Source organism: Pinus tabuliformis, chromosome 1_2 (genome assembly GCF_031772625.1).
Source record: "Pinus tabuliformis cultivar Carrire ecotype Pingquan chromosome 1_2, CPIR1, whole genome shotgun sequence".
Lineage (NCBI taxonomy): Eukaryota > Viridiplantae > Streptophyta > Pinopsida > Pinales > Pinaceae > Pinus > Pinus tabuliformis.
In genome coordinates, this window is record NC_142298.1 from 590,746,708 (window position 1) to 590,768,468 (window position 21,761).

At 40.2% G+C, this 21,761-nt stretch overlaps 1 protein-coding gene across 1 annotated transcript in view; it reads left to right on the plus strand.

Moving 5' to 3' along the window:
• Nucleotides 1-471: 471 nt before the first annotated feature.
• The window catches only part of LOC149207036 (rhomboid-like protein 14, mitochondrial), a 43,605-nt gene continuing 22,315 nt past the window's right edge, over nt 472-21,761 (plus strand). The window contains exons 1-2 of the mRNA XM_089395647.1: nt 472-845; nt 1,460-1,857. Of these exons, the coding sequence (XP_089251773.1) occupies nt 1,729-1,857 (129 nt within the window). The 5' untranslated portion in view covers nt 472-845; nt 1,460-1,728. The remainder of the gene's footprint in view (nt 846-1,459; nt 1,858-21,761) is intronic.

Sequence of the window (21,761 nt, forward strand, 5' to 3'; positions counted from 1 at the left end):
CCTAAATCTGGTATTAAAATATAAAACATTTAATTTAACTTATTTTATAAAAAAAAACTACCGCCCTCCTATCTTATGTTTCACAAAAATAAATTGTAAAGAATAAAAAAAAAGAGAGACATAAATCCATTTTTCAAATGGGGTATCATATCTCCAATTTTTGAAATTCCAACCATTCTCACTTAAATCACATCACAAGCTAATCTCAAATTTATAATACTAAAAAAAAGAAAAATGACCACCAATGAAAACTGTGAGGTTCAAGCCGTTACAAACATATGCTGCTAAATCAAGTGACGTCGCAGTGAAAAACAACCTATACAGTCGCAGTGAAAAACAACCTATACAGATCAATCAATTTCACCTTGATCCGGTCCTTCCACCATTCAGATCTCCCATTTCATGGTGTGAAGGGCAGTGCTGCACAAGGCCCGCTGCCCAAGTACTTTTATTTTACATGTTGAAAAATAAAATGTGTGGAATATAAAACTACCGCGTCCTCCTGCTAATTTACTTGCTACCTTTAAAACAACACGGTCCTCCCTAATCACCACCATTGCAACTGTTACTCCCAATATATGTCAACAATGGCACAAGGCGACAGGAATTGGGTCGGTGAACAGAGAACCTGCCTTGAAATTGTTGTTGTTGGAATAGGTCATTACGCGTATCAGCAAATGCGTCAGCAAGAACACAAACGAATTGGGAGAGTCTCGTGATATAGTGGATGTCAGACAGATAGATCTGGTCTGCGTATTTTATTAGTTTGGGACGAATTTTGAACCGTATGAGGTGGTTGGAAAAGGGTAAATTCGGTTCTGCATTGGAGCTTCCTGAGGTTTTAGGTATGGGTACATCTCGTATTTGTACTACTTCCAGACTCCTGTCAACTGGGTTTGGATTTCAATAGATTTGGCTGTTAATTACTTCTCTTCGGCTGGATTGTCGTTGGAATTCGGATTGTGTATAGGGTTGACAATAGGGATTGTGCACAGGATTTGCTATTTGGGCTTTTGGTTTTCTTGCATTCACTTCGTTGTTTGAGCATTGATATTTTAGTGGGTATGGAGCGGAATTGAGTTTTTCTTTTCTTTTCTGTCTGTTCACCGGTTAATTTTATATATATATATATATATTTTTATTTTTTTTTCCTTGCTGTTTTTGTAGTATCGGCCGTTGTTGGTTTTGCCTGCCTGGTTGCGGAGGTTGCCAATGAATATGAACATTGGATTTTCATTTAACTTTCATTTGGGTCAAATCTTGATGGGCTGATAATAAATCTAAGTTTTGGATTTCATTTTTCTACTCCTTCTGTATTGAATTTTGGGGGAAATTGGCCTCTGGGCCATTTTCCCTTAGGATGGTGGTTCTTGACAGTGTTTTGCATCTCTGAGCCTCACATTTATTTGATTGGTATTGAAATTGATTTTTGGATTTGGATGTTTTGGGGTTTTCACAGGGCGCCTCTTGGCTCTATTTGCTCTATTTTTGTCCAAACTTGGGCCCGCGGGCTCAGTTTACATATTGGGCGGAAGTAGTGTTTGAGGACCATTTACATGAAAAAGATTGCAGTACTTGTGCTGGGTTAAAGTTCTTTTCATATATCTAATATTGGAATTCATCCGCTGAAATAAATTATTGGCAATATTCATCTCGTCTTCTACCGGCTCTTTGAAGGAAGCTACAGAAGGAAGGGCAGAAAGGGTTCCTATAAGATTGGCATTTTTTATGGCTGAATTGAAAGAACCCCTAGTGACACTGGCCTTAATCGTGGGCATACTTCTATTTGAAATTAAGCCCAGAATATTGCAGTTTTTCTTTCCTTCCATTTCAGACGTTTCGTGTGCCACGATGGAGGTAAACATGAGTGTTTTATGCTTCCCAACTCATGACGTTGTTATCCTTTCCAAGGAATATATGTTTGAATGTAGTTTACCGAGCTAATTTTTTGTATCATGAATGGGAATTGAAGTTCATATCTTTCTGTTAGCAGTCTTTTAAAGCTTAATTTGCCAGTCTTCTAGGGTTTTTGAGTCCTTACTGCAGTCCTCCATTTCATCTATTCATGATTTTGACCCCTTGGATATAGTAGCGTATTTTTATCAAAATCATTTGTTTGGGTTAACAAAGAGGGACAGGTACAATGCTCGCAGCCTCGCGCCTTGTCTATTTATAAGTGCCGAGTCACACTTTCAACAGAATTATCTAATTTTTCCATATTCCAGTTGGGCCTTCATATTGCATATGATGTCACTTAGATTATTTAACAAAAAATATGTTTTCTTACTCTTAGAAACTAAATATCCAACCTCATGCAATTTAAATTGTTCATTCAGTGAAGGAAACAACAAAAACATTACAGGAATGAAACGTTAGCATAATCCGGTATCGCCAAAACAGTGCATATTATTATTAATAAAGAAGAAACATGTCCAACCCTAGGTTGTACCTTAAATAGTTCATTCATGACGGAAACAATAAAAACATTACATGAATGAACCATTACATAATCCATTATATTCGTAACAATTCATACAATAAGAAAGAAACAATATCTGAACAAAAATCAAAAGTAAAATGCCCATTACTATGATGACGTTGATGTCCAACCATAAACATAACATCAATAAAAGTAACAGGTCACACTTGAAGGAAGCACTGATTTATGGTGGGAAGCGTGAGAACTGAGCAGATGACCCACTCTGAAAGCATGTCTTCCTTGCCTAACAATAGAGTGCAATGAGAAACATTTCTATGCAAGAAGTGCTGGATAGGTGCTGCTGTCCTCTACTGCAGCTATTGTACAATACATAGCATGAAAGACCTGTCCCTAAAATGCTCGTCACTTGTCCTCAAATATAACTGGAAAAACACTAACTAATAACTAATCTTAGCCTTAGACCATTAAAGGGTCAGCTTTTACAATAATGCCCAAGACTTCGCCAAAATTGATTACCACACTAAAAAGCCATGCAACATGTATCTAACTCCTGAATTCTCGGTAGTCTCTTTGGTACGCTGCTACATCTTGTCTTCAGTGAGATTTCTTGGTTGTACTTCCTTGCCAGCTTTGTACCTGTGACATCTTGTACAAAGTTTTTTATTTTCCCTTTTCTTGGTCCTGTCTTGTCCTGCAAGAATAATCTTTTATTGTCTGCTTCTATTTGTTTTCCTCTCTGCCTTCATTTCTTTGCTACTGTTGTTGCTTTCCTTGTTTTGGACTCAATTCTCCTGATTTTGTTCTCTTGGACATCCAATGAACTTCTGCCATCTCTATTTTCCTGTCCTCTGCCTGCACCCACTTATAGTCTTCTCTTCTATCTCCTCTTTTTTTAACTTTTCTCCAATGCATCTCTTGCTCGTTTGTCCTCCCATTCCTCATCTTTGTCAAATTTATCTTCTTTGCCTTTCCATTTTGAGCTTTTGCTTTGTTCTAGCCCTTCCTCTATACCTTTCTCTTTGGACTCTTTCCCTTTCTTGCACCCTTCTCATTGTCTTATTTTAATATTTCTTGTCTAATTGAGTCTTCATTGTTCTCAGGCTGCTCTGTCTTTTCTTGTTTTGTCCAGGGCTTTTGGTCTTCTGGGGATGTTTGTCCTTCAGACTCTTCTTCCTTCCCTGGATTCATTTCTTTTTGGGATTCTATTCTTGTTTCAAGCTTTTGTGTCCATCTCCTTGTGGGTTGGGGGAGTATGTTAGCTGACATCCCCTAGTACTGACTAGTCTTGTCCACTCGATGTTTTGGGTGTTGAATTTGTAACTATGGTCGGTCTTCATAATGTACATTTGGTCACTTGATGTAATTGTATTTATTATTATAAAGCATATTTATAAATGCTTGAGTCAAAAGAAAATTTATTTTGAGTCAAAGTCCCATTGCAACTTTTAAAAGATGAAAATTTGAATTTTTGAAATGTAAATTTTGGCTCCAAAAGTGACAAGTCAGCTTCCCTCCAAGTCAAGCCGACCTGGCCAAGAGACACATACATTCACCCAAGACAAACTACTATATAAAGGCAACTCAACCTCCTCCTTTGGCACATTCGCATTCTCTCACACAAGACAGTTGCTGGGTAAGTGAGTGAAGGACAAGAACGACAAAGAAGGCCTAGATTTCTCTCTTCTCTGTCTCTCTAGCAACTTGCACATGTGAAATCATCTCTCTTTCTGTGGTTTGCATTTTTCTGGGGCAACTGTTGCAGGGGGCCAAAATTTCCATGTTATTGGGGCAATTGTTGTAGGGCCGAAATTCTAGGGCAATTGGCTATTGCAAGAGGGCCAAAATTCTGGAAGTGTATGTCAAAATTGGCAACTAGGGCCAAACTCCACACGGGTCATCGTATTTATGACAACTGATATTTTTCTTGGATTCCTCTCTTCGAGAGGTGTAGGATTGATCTAGAGATAATCCGATTCTGACATGTACAAATGAAGTTATGAATTTATTTTGATTATGGACAAATTGTCAAGGTCGGCCAACAAACTTATGTAGGCTCAGAAGCCCAATAGTCACATCTATTCATCCTCAACGTTGCATATAAATAGAAGGTGATTTAGCCTCATTTGGACACACTCATCTTCACACATCTCTCTCTCTCCTCATTGATTGGGTACGCATTTGGGCAGCATCTCTCTCCACACGTGCGAAGGAAAGAAGGGCAATTTTCTGTTTTGGGCGTTGACCGAATTTCAGGGATAGTTTGACCAAGCGTTGACCAACAATGTTGACTTGTTTGACTGCATTTTTGAGTGAGGAATTTTGTTTGGGTAGTCCGCATTTCTGGGCATAAAAATCGAGGCAAATCGTTGACTGTTTGACCAGTGTTCACTGTGTTAGGGTTGACTGCAGGTTGACTATTTGACCAAACTTTGACTGGGCTGAATTTCATTGTTTTGAGGGCTGATTCATCTTGCTGTTTGGAGGCCGAAGTTGACTGAAGTTGATCGAATTGTTGAGGGTCAAATCTGACCTGTTGACCAACTTGACTTTTCTGGTTAGGGCTCTTTTGCTGCTGTTATAAATTATCAGATTTGTAAATTGTACTATCTCTCTCTGTTGAACTATTGAAGACTATAAGAAGAATTGATCAAGGGTTTCCACACATTGGGGTTTGTCCCTGGTTGGCGCCACATCTTGTTTCCTCTTGTCTTGGCTTGTCTTCTACTGTTTATATTAATGTTCTATCTGCATTTTACTATCATGTTGATGTGATTGAAAAACTGGATATTGATATTGGGCTAATAAAGAAATTGAAGTAAAATTGCTCTAAAGCATAGAACATACCATTGTTGTCTAAAATTAACATGGTATCAGAGCTGAGGTGAAGACAAAGCCCATGCAACAGTGAAAGAGCAATCACCAAAGACAGTTGGACAAGGACAAAAGACTCAATAGGTTCCTCATCCTACTTCCTAGCTGAAGACAAACTCCATGATAAATCTGACTATCATGGATGGAAGATGTCTCTTGATTTGACCTTCGAAGAAAAAGAAGTGATGGATTATATGCAGGGTAAAATCCTTGAAACTCCTTCAAATGCACCGGCTGCTACGAAGACCAAGTACAATAGAGCTAAAGTCAAAGCGAAGAAGATTATCAGGGATTCCATTGACAAGCATCTGGTGGCCTACATCTTCGAATTGAAGACCTCTAAGGAGATCTATGATAGGTTGGTTGCCATGTTCAAGGTTAGTAATGCTAATCAAATTCTCTTTCTCAAGAATAAATTGAAGAATATTAAGAAGGGCAAGGACGAGGACATTCAATTCTATTTGTTGAGGATTACTGAGATCAAGAATGATCTACTCTCGATTGGAGAAGTCATTCATGATAGGGAACTTACTCTCACCACCCTTGGAGGACTCCCACCTGAGTGGTATGTATTTAGAACCACTATACTCAACAATGATCGAATTCCAGGGTTTGAAGAATTGATGTCGAGATGCATTCAAGAAGAAACAAGAATGGTGGAACAAGAAATGCCTTCCAATAGAAACAACCCCACTGCATTCTCCGCTCATGCAAAGAGGAAGAACAATGCAGGTTCAAAGAAGCAGGAAGACCAGGATTCAAAAATGGAAGGAAGGGAAGATGCTTTGTTTGCAATAAGTTTGGCCACTATGCAAGGGAGTGTCCAAATAGAAGGGACACATCGCATGATGATGATCACAATCATTCCAGGGGCAACTTCAACAACAACGATCAAAGGAATGGCAGGTCCAATGGTAAGGGAAAAGGGAATGCAGGACATCAAGAAATGGTCGACCCTCCAAGAAATCAAGGAACTCTAGGTATGAAGAATCCAATGTTGTTAACAATAAGCAAAAAGAGTACTATCTTATATTGGTTCTCTCCACTGCCTCTCCTCCGGACACTTTGGGAAATTGGCTGATTGATAGTGGTGTCTCAAGGCACTTCATTGGATATAAGGAAGCCCTCTCTAATTTGATAGAAAAGGAGACAAACTTGGAGATCATCCTTGGAGATGATGCCACCTATCCCGTAACGGGAGTAGGGAATGTTACCCTGCAATTGAATCAAGGTAACACTATTCATTTGCAAGAAGTACTATATGTACCCGACCTTAAGAAGAACGTGGTGTCCATTTTAGCAATGGAAGATTAAGGATTGAAGGTGGCTTTTATCGATCGAAAGGTACATGTTTGGAAAAGAAATTTTAAAGATGCTTTTACTCTTAGGTTCAGGGTTGACACTTTATATCAAGTTGGAGGAAGTCCATTGGGAGCCATGTCTTGCGACACATCTCTACAATCTGAACTATGGCACCAGAGGTTTGCCCATCTTCATTATAAGGCCCTACTTGATGTGAGACAGATGGTGACAAGTATGCCCGAGTTCAAAGTAGAGCATGAAGGTGTATGTTCGGGATGTGCCGAAGGAAAATTTACAAGGGGACCATTCCCCTCAAGTAATAGTAAGACCACAGACATATTGCAATTGATCCACTTCGACATATCTTGTATGATGCCCGTAAACTCCTTGGGAGGATACTTATATTATCTCACTTTTGTGGATGATTATTCTTGCAAGACCTGGATCTACTTCTTGAAGAAGAAGGATGAAGTGTTCACCTATTTTCGACACTTCAAAACCTTGATCGAAAACCAATTTGAGAAGAAAATCAAGATATTGAGGACTGATAATGGGATTGAGTACGAATCCATTGAATTCCAAGATTATTGCAGAGAAGCTGGCATTAAGAAGGAGACTACAACGCCATACACTCCCGAGCAGAATGGTGTGGTTGAAAGGAAGAATCGCTTTATTGTAGAAGCTGTTCATGCCATGCTTCATGATCAAGGCCTTCCGAAGTTTCTATGGGCTGAAGTTGCCAATATCGCCGTATATGTTCAAAACTGATGCCCTTATCAAGCATTGGACTCCAAGACTCCTGAAGAAATGTTCACTGGTAAGAAACCCGATGTCTCTCATTTTAGAATTTTTGGAAGCCCGTATATTTTCATGTGCCGAAAGAGAAAAGAAGCAAATTGGGTGCATCGGGGAAGAAATGAAACTTTATGGGCTATAGTGAAAATTCTAAGGGATATAGAATTTATGTGGCTGGTCAAAAGGAAGTTGAGATAAGTCATGATGTCACCTTCGATGAAGATATTGCCCTCAGGAAGATCAACAACCTTCCTATCTTAAAGAAGGACAAAGAAGTTGACACAGGAAATTAGCGTGAAAAAGAAGACGAAACGATGCCTGATGTTGATGAACCCATGGATCCTATTGATTCTCCTCATGAGCCCTCCTCCTCCAAAAGGAGACCCTCATGTCTTAGGGAGACTCTCGAAGATGCTGAGAGGCACATTGCACCAAGGGGGACTTTCCGTGAAAGCAAGAAGCCAAACAGGTATCAAGGATATTTGATCGCCATGAGCACTATTAGTCAAAATGAGCCTTCATCATTCGAAGAAGCTGTGAAGCAACAAGTATGGAAGGATGCTATGGATGAAGAATACGAGTCAATTATGAAGAATGATGTCTGGGATGTGGTCCCTAGATCCCAAGACAAATTGGTTTTCACTTATAAGTGGCTCTACAAAATCAAGCATGGAGCTGATGGAAGTGCAAAAAAGTTCAAGGCTCGCTTTGTTGCTCGAGGCTTCTCTCAAAAGGAAGGTGTAGATTACGATGAGATATTTGCACTTGTTGCCCGATACACCACCATCCGCTCGATCATAGCCCTTGCTGCCTCGCAAGGATGGAACCTACATCAGATGGATGTCAAGACCGCCTTCTTGTATGGTTCAATCAAAGAGGAAGTCTATGTGGAACAACCCGAGGGGTTTGAAGTACATGATCGGTAATCTCATGTATGCAGGTTGAAGAAAACTCTCTATGGATTGAAGCAAGCGCCCCGAGCTTGGTATGAGAGGATCAATAGCTATATGATGAAGTTGGGATTCACTAGAAGTGAAACCGATCCGAACCTTTACTTTAAGGTTGTAAATGATAAACCTCTCATTCTAGTACTTTATGTGGACGACCTCTTTCTGATAGGTGCAAACCCTCTCATTCACAAATGTAAGAGGGAGTTGGCTTCTGAATTTGAGATGGACCTAGGACCGATGCACTATTTCCTAGGATTGGAGGTTTGGCAAAAGCCAGGTGAAATTTTCATCTCTCAAGGAAAATATGTTGTGAAGATATTGGAAAGATTTGGGATGGTGGACTGCAAGCCTATGACTACTCCGACGGAACTTAAATTTAAGAAGTTATGTGGTAGTGCTGTTGGACCCGAATTGGGAAATGCTTCTGAGTATCATCAACTCATAGGAGCACCAGTGTTCTTGGTGAACTCTCGTCCGGACATATGTTTTGCAGTTAACACATTGAGCCAATACATGGTTGAGCCTCATCATATACATTGGATTGCTGCCAAGAATCTTCTGAGATATCTTCGGGGCACAATCACTCATGGACTGAGATACACTGCCGAAAATGTGAGGTTGCATGGTTATTCTGATGCTGATTAGACTGGTAGTGTGGTGGATCGCAAGAGCACTTCTGGATGCTGTTTTTCTTTGGGTTCTGCTTCGATATCCTAGATGAGCAGGAAGTAGAAATCGACTGCCTTGAGCACAGTTGAGGCCGAATACATAGCTGCTAGTATAGCCTCCTGTGAAGTTGTTTGGTTGAGGAAGCTCTTCAGTGAGCTGTTTGGACATGTGCTGGATACCACCGTGATCCTCTGCGACAACCAGAGTGGGATTCGATTATCAGAGAATCCTGTGTTTCATGATCACTCCAAGCATATAGATATCAGGTACCACTTTATCCGGGACATGGTACAACGAGGAGCAATAAGGCTCCATCACATTGGGACTGATGAGCAGGTCGCCGATATTCTGACAAAGCCCTTGGGAAAGGTCAAATTCTTGGCCTTCCGAGAATGACTTGGAGTCGTGGAGAGACCCTCTTATGAGAGTCCTGTATGAGATGGACATTGAGCTCTGGGAGCTCCGAGGGGCTTGGGGTACTTCTTGGAGCGGTAAGCAACCGTAGGGTGAGTGGTTCAGCCTTCCCTTGTGATACCCCTTGGCAACATGTAGGCAGGATGAGTGGTTCATCCTTCTCCTGCTGAGACATCCTACCCATGTAGTCTGGGACTCATGGGAAGTACCTCTCATTTGGCCAATGAGTAGGGAAATGAGGATAGGGACCATAGTATTACCGATGGACGCATCGTGTAATACCGTACTCCCTATGCTAGGATGACCGATATTGATCTGGGATCAATAGGAACTGACTTCGGGTTAGTAAGACTGGTATGAGACACTCTCTTTTGATGGGAATTGACTTCGGGTTAGTAAGAGTGGTATGAGACACTCTTTTGATTGGGACTGACTTCGAGTCAGTAGAGAATGGTATGATACATTCTCGATCACTTTTTCTTCTTCATAGTTCAGCAAAGCAGTGCATTGATGGCAGAGATAGTACAGATTGGTAGATGGATTAGCAGGTGGAATTATCCCTAGTTGAGAAGCAGTGTTAAAATTGACAACTAGGGCCAAACTCCACATGGGTCATTTTATTTATGACAACTGATATTTTTCTTGGATTCCTCTCTCCGAGAGGTGTAGGATTGATCTAGAGATCATCCAATTCTGACATGTACAAATGAAGTTATGAATTTATTTTGATTATGGACAAATTGTCAAGGTCAGCCAACAAACTTATGTAGGTTCAGAAGCCCAACAATCACGTCTATTCATCCTCAACGTTGCATATAAATAGAAGGTGACTTAGCCTCATTTGGACACACTCATCTTCACACATCTCTCTCTCTCCTCATTGATTGGGTACGCATTTCTGGGCAGCATCTCTCTCCACACGTGCGAAGGAAAGAAGGGCCATTTTCTGTTTTGGGCGTTGACCAGCGTTGACCGAATTTCAGGGACAATTTGACCAAGCGTTGACCAACAACGTTGACTTGTTTGACTGCGTTTTTGAGTGAGGAATTTTTGTTTGGGCAGTTCGCATTTATGGGCACAAAAATTGAGGCAAACTGTTGATTGTTTGACTAGCATTGACTGTGGTTAGGGCTAACTGCAGGTTGACTATTTGACCAGACTTTGACTGGGCTGAATTTGACTGTTTTGAGGGCTGATTCATCTTGCTGTTTGGAGGCCGAAGTTGACCGAATTGTTGAGGGTCAAATCTACCTTGTTGACCAACGTTGACTTTTCTGGTTAGGGCTCTTTTGCTGTTGTTATAAATGATCAGATTTGTAAATTGTACTATCTCTCTCTGTTGAACTATTGAAGACTATAAGAAGAATTGATTAAGGGTTTCCCCACATTGGGGTTTGTCCCTGGCTGGTGCCACATCTTGTGTCCTTTTGTCTTGGCTTGTTTTCTACTGTTTATGTTTATGTTCTATTTGCATTTACTATCATGTTGATGTGATTGCTAAACTGGATATTGATATTGTGCTAATAAAGAAATTGAAGTAAAATTGCTTTAAAGCATAGAACATACCATTGTTGTCTAAAATTAACAATGTAGGATCAAGAGCGAAGTGCAGGATTAGATTGGGTGACTTGACTTGGAGGAGAAGACCAAGTTTGACCATAGGTCTAGGTGTGTCTCACATTGAACAAGAAGAATACCTCTATTGAAAAGGTTGCTGGGTTTTTCCCTCTAGTGGGTTTTACTAGGGTAAATCTTGTGTTGTGATCTCAACTGTTCTACTGTTCTTTATGGTTGAATTTCTAAAGTATAATTGCTGAATGATATATTGGAATAAGCTAAAAGAAGATTTACATCAAAAGTAATTATTAGAATTTCAGAAATATTGTGCTAACCCTAATTGCACTAAGAAAATCAACATGGTATTAGAGCTTTGGTGAAGGAAGAAGGGAACATTGAGATCACCTTGACAAAACCCTAGAGAGCATTTTATTCAAGTTCTTCTTGTAGATTGGTTTCTATGGCTTCCTCTATGAAATCTAAAAACAAGCTAGAGGGAGCATCTAATTTCAGAGCTTGGAAAGTTAGAATAGATATTCTTCTTGCCAAGAATAAGGTTTTGGACATTGTGAAAGGAAAGGTTGTTGAACTAGAAGATGATGCAGGAAAAGCAAAGTTCAAGGAGGATGACATCAATGTTATGAGCATCATAGTGGACTCCATTAGGGATCATTTGGTTCCCTACATTGCAAAACTTGATACCTCAAAGAAGATGTACAATGCCCTAATGAATCTCTACACAATCAAGAATGTTGGTCAATCAATGAGCTTGAAGAATGAACTTCGAAATACAAGGATGACTAATGACGACATTGTGGCTTCTTACTTCATAAGGATTTCCCAAATAAGAGATCAAATTCAAGCAATTGGAGAATCCATCCTTGATCAAGAACTAGTAATTACAACACTCAATGGTCTTCCTAGATCATGGGATGCTTTTGCAGCAGGTATAAGTAGTTGGAAGGAAGCGCCTACATTTGAACAACTATGGACATCGTGTGCTCAAGAAGAAGCAAGATTGATGACTAGAGATCGTCAAGATGAGGAAGTTCAAGCCCTTGCAACTTGTTTCAAGAACAAGGGAAAGAAGAAGTTTGGACCTCAACACAAAAAGTCAGGAAAATGATCTTCTTCCTCTAAGAAGAAGAAAGACTTATCAAAGATACAATGTTATGGTTGTCAAGAATATGGACATTTCAAGAGAGATTGTCCTAATATGGCTAACAAGAAAAGAAAGGGAAACAACATGCTTCCATAGCAAAAGTTGAAGAAGATGAAATCCAAAGAAGACCAAAAGTGAAAAATATTTCTTCTACTATTCTACTTTGATAGGTTCCTTTGCAGATGATGATGACATGTGGCTGGTAGCTAGTGGATTTCAAGAGAGATTGTTCTAATATGGCTAACAAGAAAAGAAAGGGAAACAACATGCTTCCGTACAAAAGTTGAAGAAGATGAAATCCAAAGAAGACCAAAAGTGAAAAATATTTCTTCTACTATTCTACTTTGACAGGTTCCTTTGCAGATGATGATGACATGTGGCTGGTAGATAGTGGAGCATCAAGGCACATGACTAGAGAGCGTGGGAATCTCTCAAGCATGACAGAAAAGAAGTTGTCTCAAAGGGTTGAACTGGGAGACAATAACAACTATGCAGTCAAAGGAGTTGGAAAGGTATCCATAGAGTTGGAATCTGGTAACAATGTACATCTCAACAATGTTCTCTATGTACCAGGTTTGAAAAAGAATCTTGTCTTTGTTTCTTGTTTAGAAGATAAAGGAGATAGAGTTGCTTTTGTGGATGGCAAAGTACTCGTTTGGTCCAAGGGCTCTAGTATAGATGATGCTAGGGTTATTGGGATTCATGATGGAAGACTGTATAGACTTGTAAGTCAACCAGATCAAGCACTAGTACATGACGAAATAAATCCAAGTGAGTTATGGCACCGAAGGTATGGACATCTTCATTTTAGAGCATTGCCTAAATTGAGTCAAATAGTGTCAGGGGTTCTTGAACTACAAATTAAAAATGATGGTGTATGCAAAGGTTGTGCTCTTAGGAAGAACATCAAGAAACCATTTCCAAATAGTGGCAACAGATCTAAGGAAGCTTTAGACTTTATTCATTTTGATGTATGCAGTCTGATGCTTGTTAAATCACTTGGTGGTTTGCTGTACTATGTGACATTTATTGATGACTTCTCTTGTAAGACATGGATATATCTCTTGAAGACTAAGGACGAAGTATTTGACAAGTTCCAGGAATTCAAAGTTGAAGTGGAAAACTTGACAGGCAAAAAGATCAAGATATTGAGATTTGATAATGGAGGAGAATACACCTCAAAGGAGCTTGTTGCTTTCTGCAAGCAAGCTGGGATTAAGAGGGAGCTAATTGTCCCCTATAATCCACAACAAAATGGTGTAGTAAAACGAAAGAATAGGTCCATTGAAGAATCTGTCAAGGCCATGATGCATGACTTGGACTTGCCGTTGTTCTTATGGGGTGAAGCATCACAGATAGCTGTGTACATTCAAAATTGAAGTCCTCATAGAGTTCTGGAAGGTATGACTCCTGAAGAAGCCTTCTCTAAAAGGAAGCTAGAGGTCGGGCACATGAGAATCTTTGGTTGTCCTGTATATATTCATGTTCCTAAGGATAAAAGGAACAAGCTTGAGCCTTTAGGAAAGAAAGGCATATTTGTTGGATATAACGAATCTTCAAAGGCCTACAAAATATACATTCTAGAGCAATGACAGATTGAGGTCAGCTGAGATGTCACCTTTGATGAGAAAGTGGCATATTGGAGGTCTAAGGAAGTCTTCATAGATTCCTTGGATGAAGTAAAGCAGGAGGCCTCAAGGGAGGAGCATTCAAGTTCTACAGAATGTATCAGAAGGCTAGAAGGGCCTCAAGATCTAGCAAAACCAGTCATAGTTCTAGAGATCAAGAAGAGACCAACATGGCTTAGATCCACATTGGAAGAGGCAAAAGGACATGCAACTCCTGATGGCACATCTAGAGAGGTGAAGAAACCTAAGAGGTTCTCCAGCTATGCAACTCTCATGACAAAACTCATTGATGAAGAACCTTCCACATATGAAGAAGCAACTAGTCAGTAGGTTTGGAAGGAAGCAATGAATGAAGAGTACCAATCAATCATGAAGAATGATGTTTGGGAAATCGTGCCAAGGCCTGAAGGGAAGTCAGTGGTGAATTCCAAGTGGATATACAAGATTAAGCATGTTGCAGATGGGAGTATTGACAAATACAAGGCACGATTTGTGGTTAGAGGATCTTCCTAGAAAGAGGGAGAAGACTATGATGAGACTTTTGCTCCAGTTTCCAGGTATATGTCCATTAGATCCATCATCTCACTTGCTCCTTCTATGGGATGGGAACTACACCAAATGGATGTAAATACTGTTTTTCTCAATGGTGTGATTGAAGAAGAGGTGTACATAGAGCGATATCAAGGATTTGAGGTATATGGAAAGGAGTCTCATGTTTGTAGGTTGAAAAAGGATTTGTATGGACTCATGCAAGCTCCTAGAGCTTGGTATGCCCGTATTGGCAGTTATTTGACAAGATTGGGACTTACCAAGAGTGAAGTCGATCCAAACCTTTACTTTAAGATTGTGAAAAATGCACCTGTAATCTTATTATTATATGTTGATGACTTGTTTCTGACAGGCACCAAGCCTCTCATCATTTAGTGCAAGAAGCAGTTGGCTTCTGAGTTCGACATGAAGGATCTTGGGTTGATGCATTATTACTTGGGATTAGAAGTATGGCAGAAACTTGGCTATGTCTTCCTTGGTCAAGGAAAGTATGTATTAGAGATCCTTTAGAAATTTGGTATGATGGATTGCAAATCCATGGCGACTCCCATTGTGACTAACTTGAAGAAGCTAAGAGGCTCTTACTCCGCATTGGTAGACTTTGCTGTGAACACCTTGAGCCAGTTCCAGGTAGAACTGAAACACAAACATTGGATTGCAATGCATATCTTGAGATATTTGCGTGGTACAACAAACTATGGCTTGAGGTATGTTGCAAACAAGGATGTACAACTTTAGGGATATACAGATGCTGATTGGGCAGGAAGTGTTGAGGATAGGAAGAGTACCTTGGGAGTATGCTTCAGTTTGGGATCTGCTATGATATCATGGATGAGCAGGAAGCAGAGGTTGATTGCACTCAACATTGTTGAAGCAGAGTACATTGCAACCAATGAGGCTTGTACCGAAGCAATATGGCTTCGAAAATTATTTGTAGGATTGTTTGGCCAAGAGTTGGAACTGATAGTGATACACTGCGATAATCAAAGCTGTGTGAAGCTTTCAGAGAATCCTGTGTTCCATGACAGGTCGAAGCATATTGAGATCAAGTACCACTACATCTGTGACATGGTGCAAAGGAGAGCAATAAGGCTCGAGTACATCTCCATTGATGAGCAGACAATTGATGTTTTGATGAAGCCGTTGCCGAGAGACAAGTTCGTGTACTTTAGAGACAAGCTGGGACTCGTGGAGATTACCCCTCTCGTTGAGAGGGAGTGCTAATATGTCTGCAACATGGATGGACATTCTCCCGAAAGGGAGAATGGGTCCAAGAGACCCAAAGGGATCAACAAGCAATGTTGAGTGAGTGTCTCTTGGAGGAGGACCCTGATCACACACCAGGAATGGTGGAGTGAGGTCCTAGACCCTGATCACACACCAAGCATGGTGGAGTGAGGTCCTTCAGCATCTGGATGTTGGCCACACACCAAGCATGGTGGAGTGAGGTCCTTCAGCATCTAGACCCTGATCACACACCGAAAGGGTGGAGTGAGGTCTTGGACCCTGATCACACATTGGAAAGGGTGGAGTGAGGTCCTTTCAACATCTAGACTCGATCACCAACCAGGAAGGGGTTGAGTGAGGTCTTGGCCTAAAGAGCAAAGAGCTCACCAGGATGGGTGAGTGAGTGCTTACTAGATGAGGGTCTCAACATTTTTGGCCTAGGTAGAGGCCAAGGGATTCGAGGACCGATCACTTTGAAGGAGTGAGTTCTAATACGCTGATGACATTGCGATGGGTTTGGTACTGCCCCAGATATGGCCACTAGCAGATGTTGACGATGGATGATGGTGCTGGTAATAATGGATAGCCTTTTCTTTAGAGAAATTTGTTCAATGGCCAATAGCAGATGTTGATGATAGATGATGATGCTAGTAATAATGGATAACCTTTTCTTTAGAGAAATTTGTTCAATTTGAGAACATCTATGACAATGATTATGAATACCTCCCTAGTTAAGAGGGAGTGTTGAATTTGTAACTATGGTCGGTCTTCATAATGTACATTTGGTCACTTGATGTAATTGTATTTATCATTGTAAAGCATATTTATAAATGATTGAGTCAAAGGAAAATTTATTTTGAGTCAAATTCCCATTGCGACTTTTAAAAGATGAAAATTTGAATTTTTGAAATGTAATTTTTGGCTCAAAAAGTGACAAGTTGGCTTCCCTCCAAGTCAAGTCGGCCCTGGCCAAGAGACATGTCCATTCACCCAAGACAAACTACTATATAAAGGTAGCTCAATCTCCTCCTTTGGCACATTCACATTCTCTCACACAAGACAGTTACAGGGCAAGTGAGTGAAAGGCAAGAAGGACGAAGAAGAAAGGCTTGGTTTTCTCTCTTCTCTCTCTCTCTAGCAACTTGCAAGTGTGAAGTAATCTCTTTCTGTGGTTCACATTTTTTTGGTGCAACTATTGCAGGGGGCCGAAATTTTTGGGTTACTGGGGCAACTATTGCAGGGCCAAAATTATGGGGTAATTGGCTATTGCAGGAGGGTTGAAATTCTGGAAGTGCAGGATTAGATTAGGTGACTTGACTTGGAGGAGAACACTAGGTTTGACCATAGGTCTAGATGTGTCTCTCATTGAACAAGAAGACTTTCTCTATTGATAAGGTTGCTGGGTTTTTCCCCGTAGTGGTTTTTCCTAGGGTAAATCGTGGGGGTTGTGATCTCTATTGTTCTTTATGGTTGAATTTTTGAAGTATAATTGCTGAATGATATATTGGAATAAGCTAAAAGAAGATCTACATCAAAAGTAATTATCATAATTTCAGAAATATTGTGCTTACCTTAATTGCACTAAGAAAATCAACACTAGGGTGGACGTGCTTAGAGTTTTCGTCAATTTTCACCTTGGTAACCATCTCCATCCTCAATGTTTCTAAGGTGGGAGACTTTAGAATTTTTCCTACATGCTTCATAATATTCATCTCCCATGACTTGATTAGTGTGGATTCTCCCCAACTAATAAATGTAATGTGCATACATATGTGAAACCTTCTCATGTTTGTGCTTCCCATGCTACTAGTAGTTCCGAGCTTGGCTCATGAATATACTTTGTGTCCCAGGGGCTTTGGTGTAAGGTGCTTATGTATGCTAAGCTGTTGAATTCCACTACTCACTCTGACTCTCTCATCAAAGTTTCCTATGTGATCTATTTGTACCTTGCCCTTTGCTAGTCTAATATTCTTAGATTTTGGTCAAATGTGAGACCCTATTTAGACCTTTTGGAGGTATTAGATTAAATTGTATAAATTGTAAACAAGTATTTATAATGACAAGAATTGGGCCAATAAGCTTAAAAAATGCCCCCATGTGTAAATGATTTAACATCTTTTATTAGTTCCTTGTGCAAAGCTCAATGCCAAGGCCTAACTAGTAAATGGCTAGGCATGTGATTGTGATAATTATGTCTCTATGTATCATTTGATAGACTTGCCACTAGGAAACATTCTAGGGCTAAAACTTGTCATTTGGCATATTTCCCCTTTTTTTCCAAAATTGATTCGCCAATTTCCATTTCTTTTGTCTTGAAAATGATTGGCCTAGATTCTATAAGGATAAAATGAGTTTACTTAAAAAATTGTCAATTTTTTTTAGAAATTATATAAAATTCTTAGAAATTTGAATATTTTTGCAAAGTATTGTGAAATGTTTTATAGTTATAAATTCCAAGAATTGATAGGATTCTCCAAGGTTTCTACCCTTTAAGTAAGTATAAATCCTTTAAATTTTTTCTTGCCTTCCACGGTATGTTTAACTATGTAAAAAAATATTTCAAAAATGACTACAAAGGTCTAATATGGATGCATACAACATGAGAGGGGCTATGAGTCCACTAGAGGGGAAGAGGAAAGGGGGTCCACAGGGGGGAGAAAAATAATCCCATGTTGCCTAAGAACTCCTATCTCTTTATCATGTACTTTATTTAAAATTTTGAATCTGAACCATCTTTAACTTAGAAACCAATCATTGAATGCATGTGGTGGTTGGTAAAGGAGTCCACCTTACATCGTTATGAAGGTATGTGGGTTGACTACAAACATCGCGGGGAAGTGTAAGAGATCCCATCCTCGTGGAAATTTGAACCTCCTCCACTGTCATGCACTCTTTTCCTATTCTAATTTTAATGTGCTCATTAACACCACCATTGTCATGCTTAAGAACCATTGAAGTTCTGAAAAAGTTCATCCTCGTGTTTTAAATTTAAATACAAACATGAAAATTACCAAAATCACCTGAGAGTGATTTGTGGACCTAAGAAGAGAGATGGATGGACATGGAGAACATAGAGGCTTGGTTGTTTATGTAACCTTCCTTTCCTTTATTAATTGCTGCGCCTTAGGTGCCTTAGAGCGAAGATATATTTTGGCTAGGTTAATTTAGAAGATAAACAACAAGATGTTTCCTTCTTGCCTACATTGAGAGCACTAGAAGTGAGAATACCCTTGAGGGACTATTTGTTAGTTTATGGTAGCATCAGACAAGTGTGCTAGTCTTAGAAGGTGCTAATGTTGGGTTGTGTTATATTCTTTCCACAATTAGCCCACGTAGTTAACCGGGGGGTTAGAGGGGGGGCAGAGCCCCCCCTTCGTTGCGCTGATTGCGTAGCGGGGGGGTCACATGGGGTTTGAGGGGTGCAGGTAACCCTCCTCTATGGGGTCCAAGGCAGCGCCTCGGAAAATTTTGTTTTTTGGACCCTATATTAGGTTGGGCGGACCTACCTATGGTTTTGTGCATGATTTTCGCACATGGTTTTGGACGCGATGGTTTTCGATCCATGGTATTGGATGCTTCGACATGTATAAATATGTATTGTAACATTGAAAGGAACATAATGAAAAATCAAGTTGGTAGACCCGGTTTTGGGATCCAGGGGAAAATCTCTGTGTATATGTGTTTATGTGTTATGCTCTCGCATTGTTTATTTTCTGTGTTTTAGAATTTGTATGCAGGTAATTTCTGTACGGGGTTAAAACCTACATTTGGTATCAGAGCTGTTTTTGGCTTCAAGGGGACACCTTTGTTGTTGAGGGGTTTCGCTTGGGCCTGTGGTAGACCCTGTTCAGTGGGAGATCTGCGAGATCGATTCTGGTGGTGAAAGAAGATGGCGAGCAGTGGAAAGATAGAGATCGAGAAATTTAATGGTTAGAGTTTTGAGTTGTGGAAACTCAAGATGGAGGATCTGTTGGTGGATAAAAATCAGTGGATCGCGGTAGATCCGGGGACTAAACCAACGGGAGTGTTTGATGAAGAATGGAAGAAGTTGGATCGGAAAGCAAAGAGCACAATACGATTGTGTGTCTCAGATTCAGTATTGCTGAATGTATCAGGGGAAGCTACGACGAAGGCTTTGTGGGACAAGTTAGGGACTTTGTACCAATCTAAGTCTTTGGTGAATAAACTGTTCCTGCGGAAAACGTTGTATAACCTGAGGATGAAAAATGGAGACTCGGTGACAGAGCATCTGAACGCATTTAATACTGTGGTAAGTTAGTTATTGTCTGTTGATATTAAAATTTCAGATGAAGATAAGTGCATCAGTTTGTTGTGTTCTCTACTAGATTCGTGGGATAGTCTAGTTATTGCAATAGGTAGCAATGCAACTGCCTTGCAGTTTGATGAAATAGTCTCATCCTTGCTGACGGAGGAGATGAGACGGAAAAATATGGAGAGCCAGAATGGTGATGCCTTGTCTGTAAGAGGACGGTCATACAACAGAAACAAAAATAAGTCATCGAGTGGGAGATCTAAATCTAGAGGAGATCTAAATCTCTAGAAAAACCTGTAAAGGTGGTGTGCTGGAAATGCGGAAAGGAAGGGCACTACAAAAGGGACTGTAAATCTAAAGCTCCTGATAAAGGGATGGGATCTGATGATGCTCCTTTTGCAGAGGTGAAAACCACCTCAGATGAAGGTGGGGATGTGTACTTGGCTTCTTCAAATATACATGTAGATCATGAGGCATGGTTGATTAACTCAAGGGCATCCTTTCACTTCACTCCCCATAGAGAGTGGTTCTGCGAGTATGAGAAATACGATGGTGGTGATGCCTTCTTAGGGGATGATAGGAAGGCTAGAATCGTTGGTCGCGGAAAAGTAAAGTTGAAGTTGCAAGGTGGAAGGGTTAGAACGCTTTCGGATGTTCTGCATATTCCTTCATTGGCCAAAAATCTGATTTCTGTAAGCAAGCTGGATGATGCAGGTGTAAAAACAGTGTTCGAGAAGGATACCTGCAAGATGGTTCGGGGAGCACTAGTATTGATGCGGGGAGTTCGGATTGGAACTCTGTACAAGCTGCAAGGTGGCACTGTTGTTGATGGGTGCAACAACTCTGTGGTTCTTGAAAGTGGACATAAAATCTAGTGGTCTTTGGAGAGAAGACCTTGTTGTGGCATCAAAGGCTTGGATATATTGGAGAGAAGGGCCTTCGAATACTTCATGGTAAAGGTATGGTAGAAGGTATGAGTAATAGCTCTCTAGATTTTGATTTTTGTGAAAATTGTGTATATGGGAAGCAGAATCAGGTGAGTTTCCCCTCTAGTGGTAAGAGGGCGAAACAAATATTAGAACTTGTGCACAGTGATGTGTTTGGACCTGTGAAGGTTCCATCACTGGGTAAGTCTGTGTACTATGTATCATTTATAGATGACTTCTCAAGGAATACATGGATATATTTCCTTAAGAAGAAATTTGAAGTCTTTGACAGGTTTAAAGAATTTAAGGCTCTTGTGGAAAACCAGACAGAGAAGAAGATAAAGGTGTTGAGGACAGATAACGGTGGAGAGTTTTGCAGTAAGGAATTTGAAGAATTCTGTAAAAAGTGTGGTATAGCACGACAGAATACTACATACACACGTGAGCAAAATGGAGTTGTAGAAAGAATGAACAAGACGTTGATGGAAAGGGCAAGAAGCATGCTCAGTGGTGCCGGGTTAGGACAGGGATTCTGGGCAGAGGCGGTGGAGACAGCATGTTACCTGGTCAACAGATCACCTTCATCAGCGTTGGAGGATAAGACTCCAGAAGAGGTATGGACTGGTAAGAAACCCTCTTTTTCACATTTGAGGGTATTTGGATGTGATGCATATGTACATGTTCCAAAGGAGAAAAGAACCAAGTTGAATAGTAAATCTGAAAAGTGCATCTTTATTGGGTATAAGGATGGTTTAAAGGGTTATAAGTTTTGGAATTCAGTAATAAGGAAGGTTATGTATAGCCGAGATGTGGTGTTCAGAGAGGTGAAAGATGTTATTAAACATGAAGTCCAACCAAAGGAACTTGAGAAAGAGTTTGAGCTTAAGGAGAAAGAATCAAACTCTACAGCAGAAGAGGAATCAGAAGACAAAGAACCACAAACTCCAATTGTGAGAAGATCAGTTCGAGAAAGAAGGCAACTGGAAAGGTATAGTCCA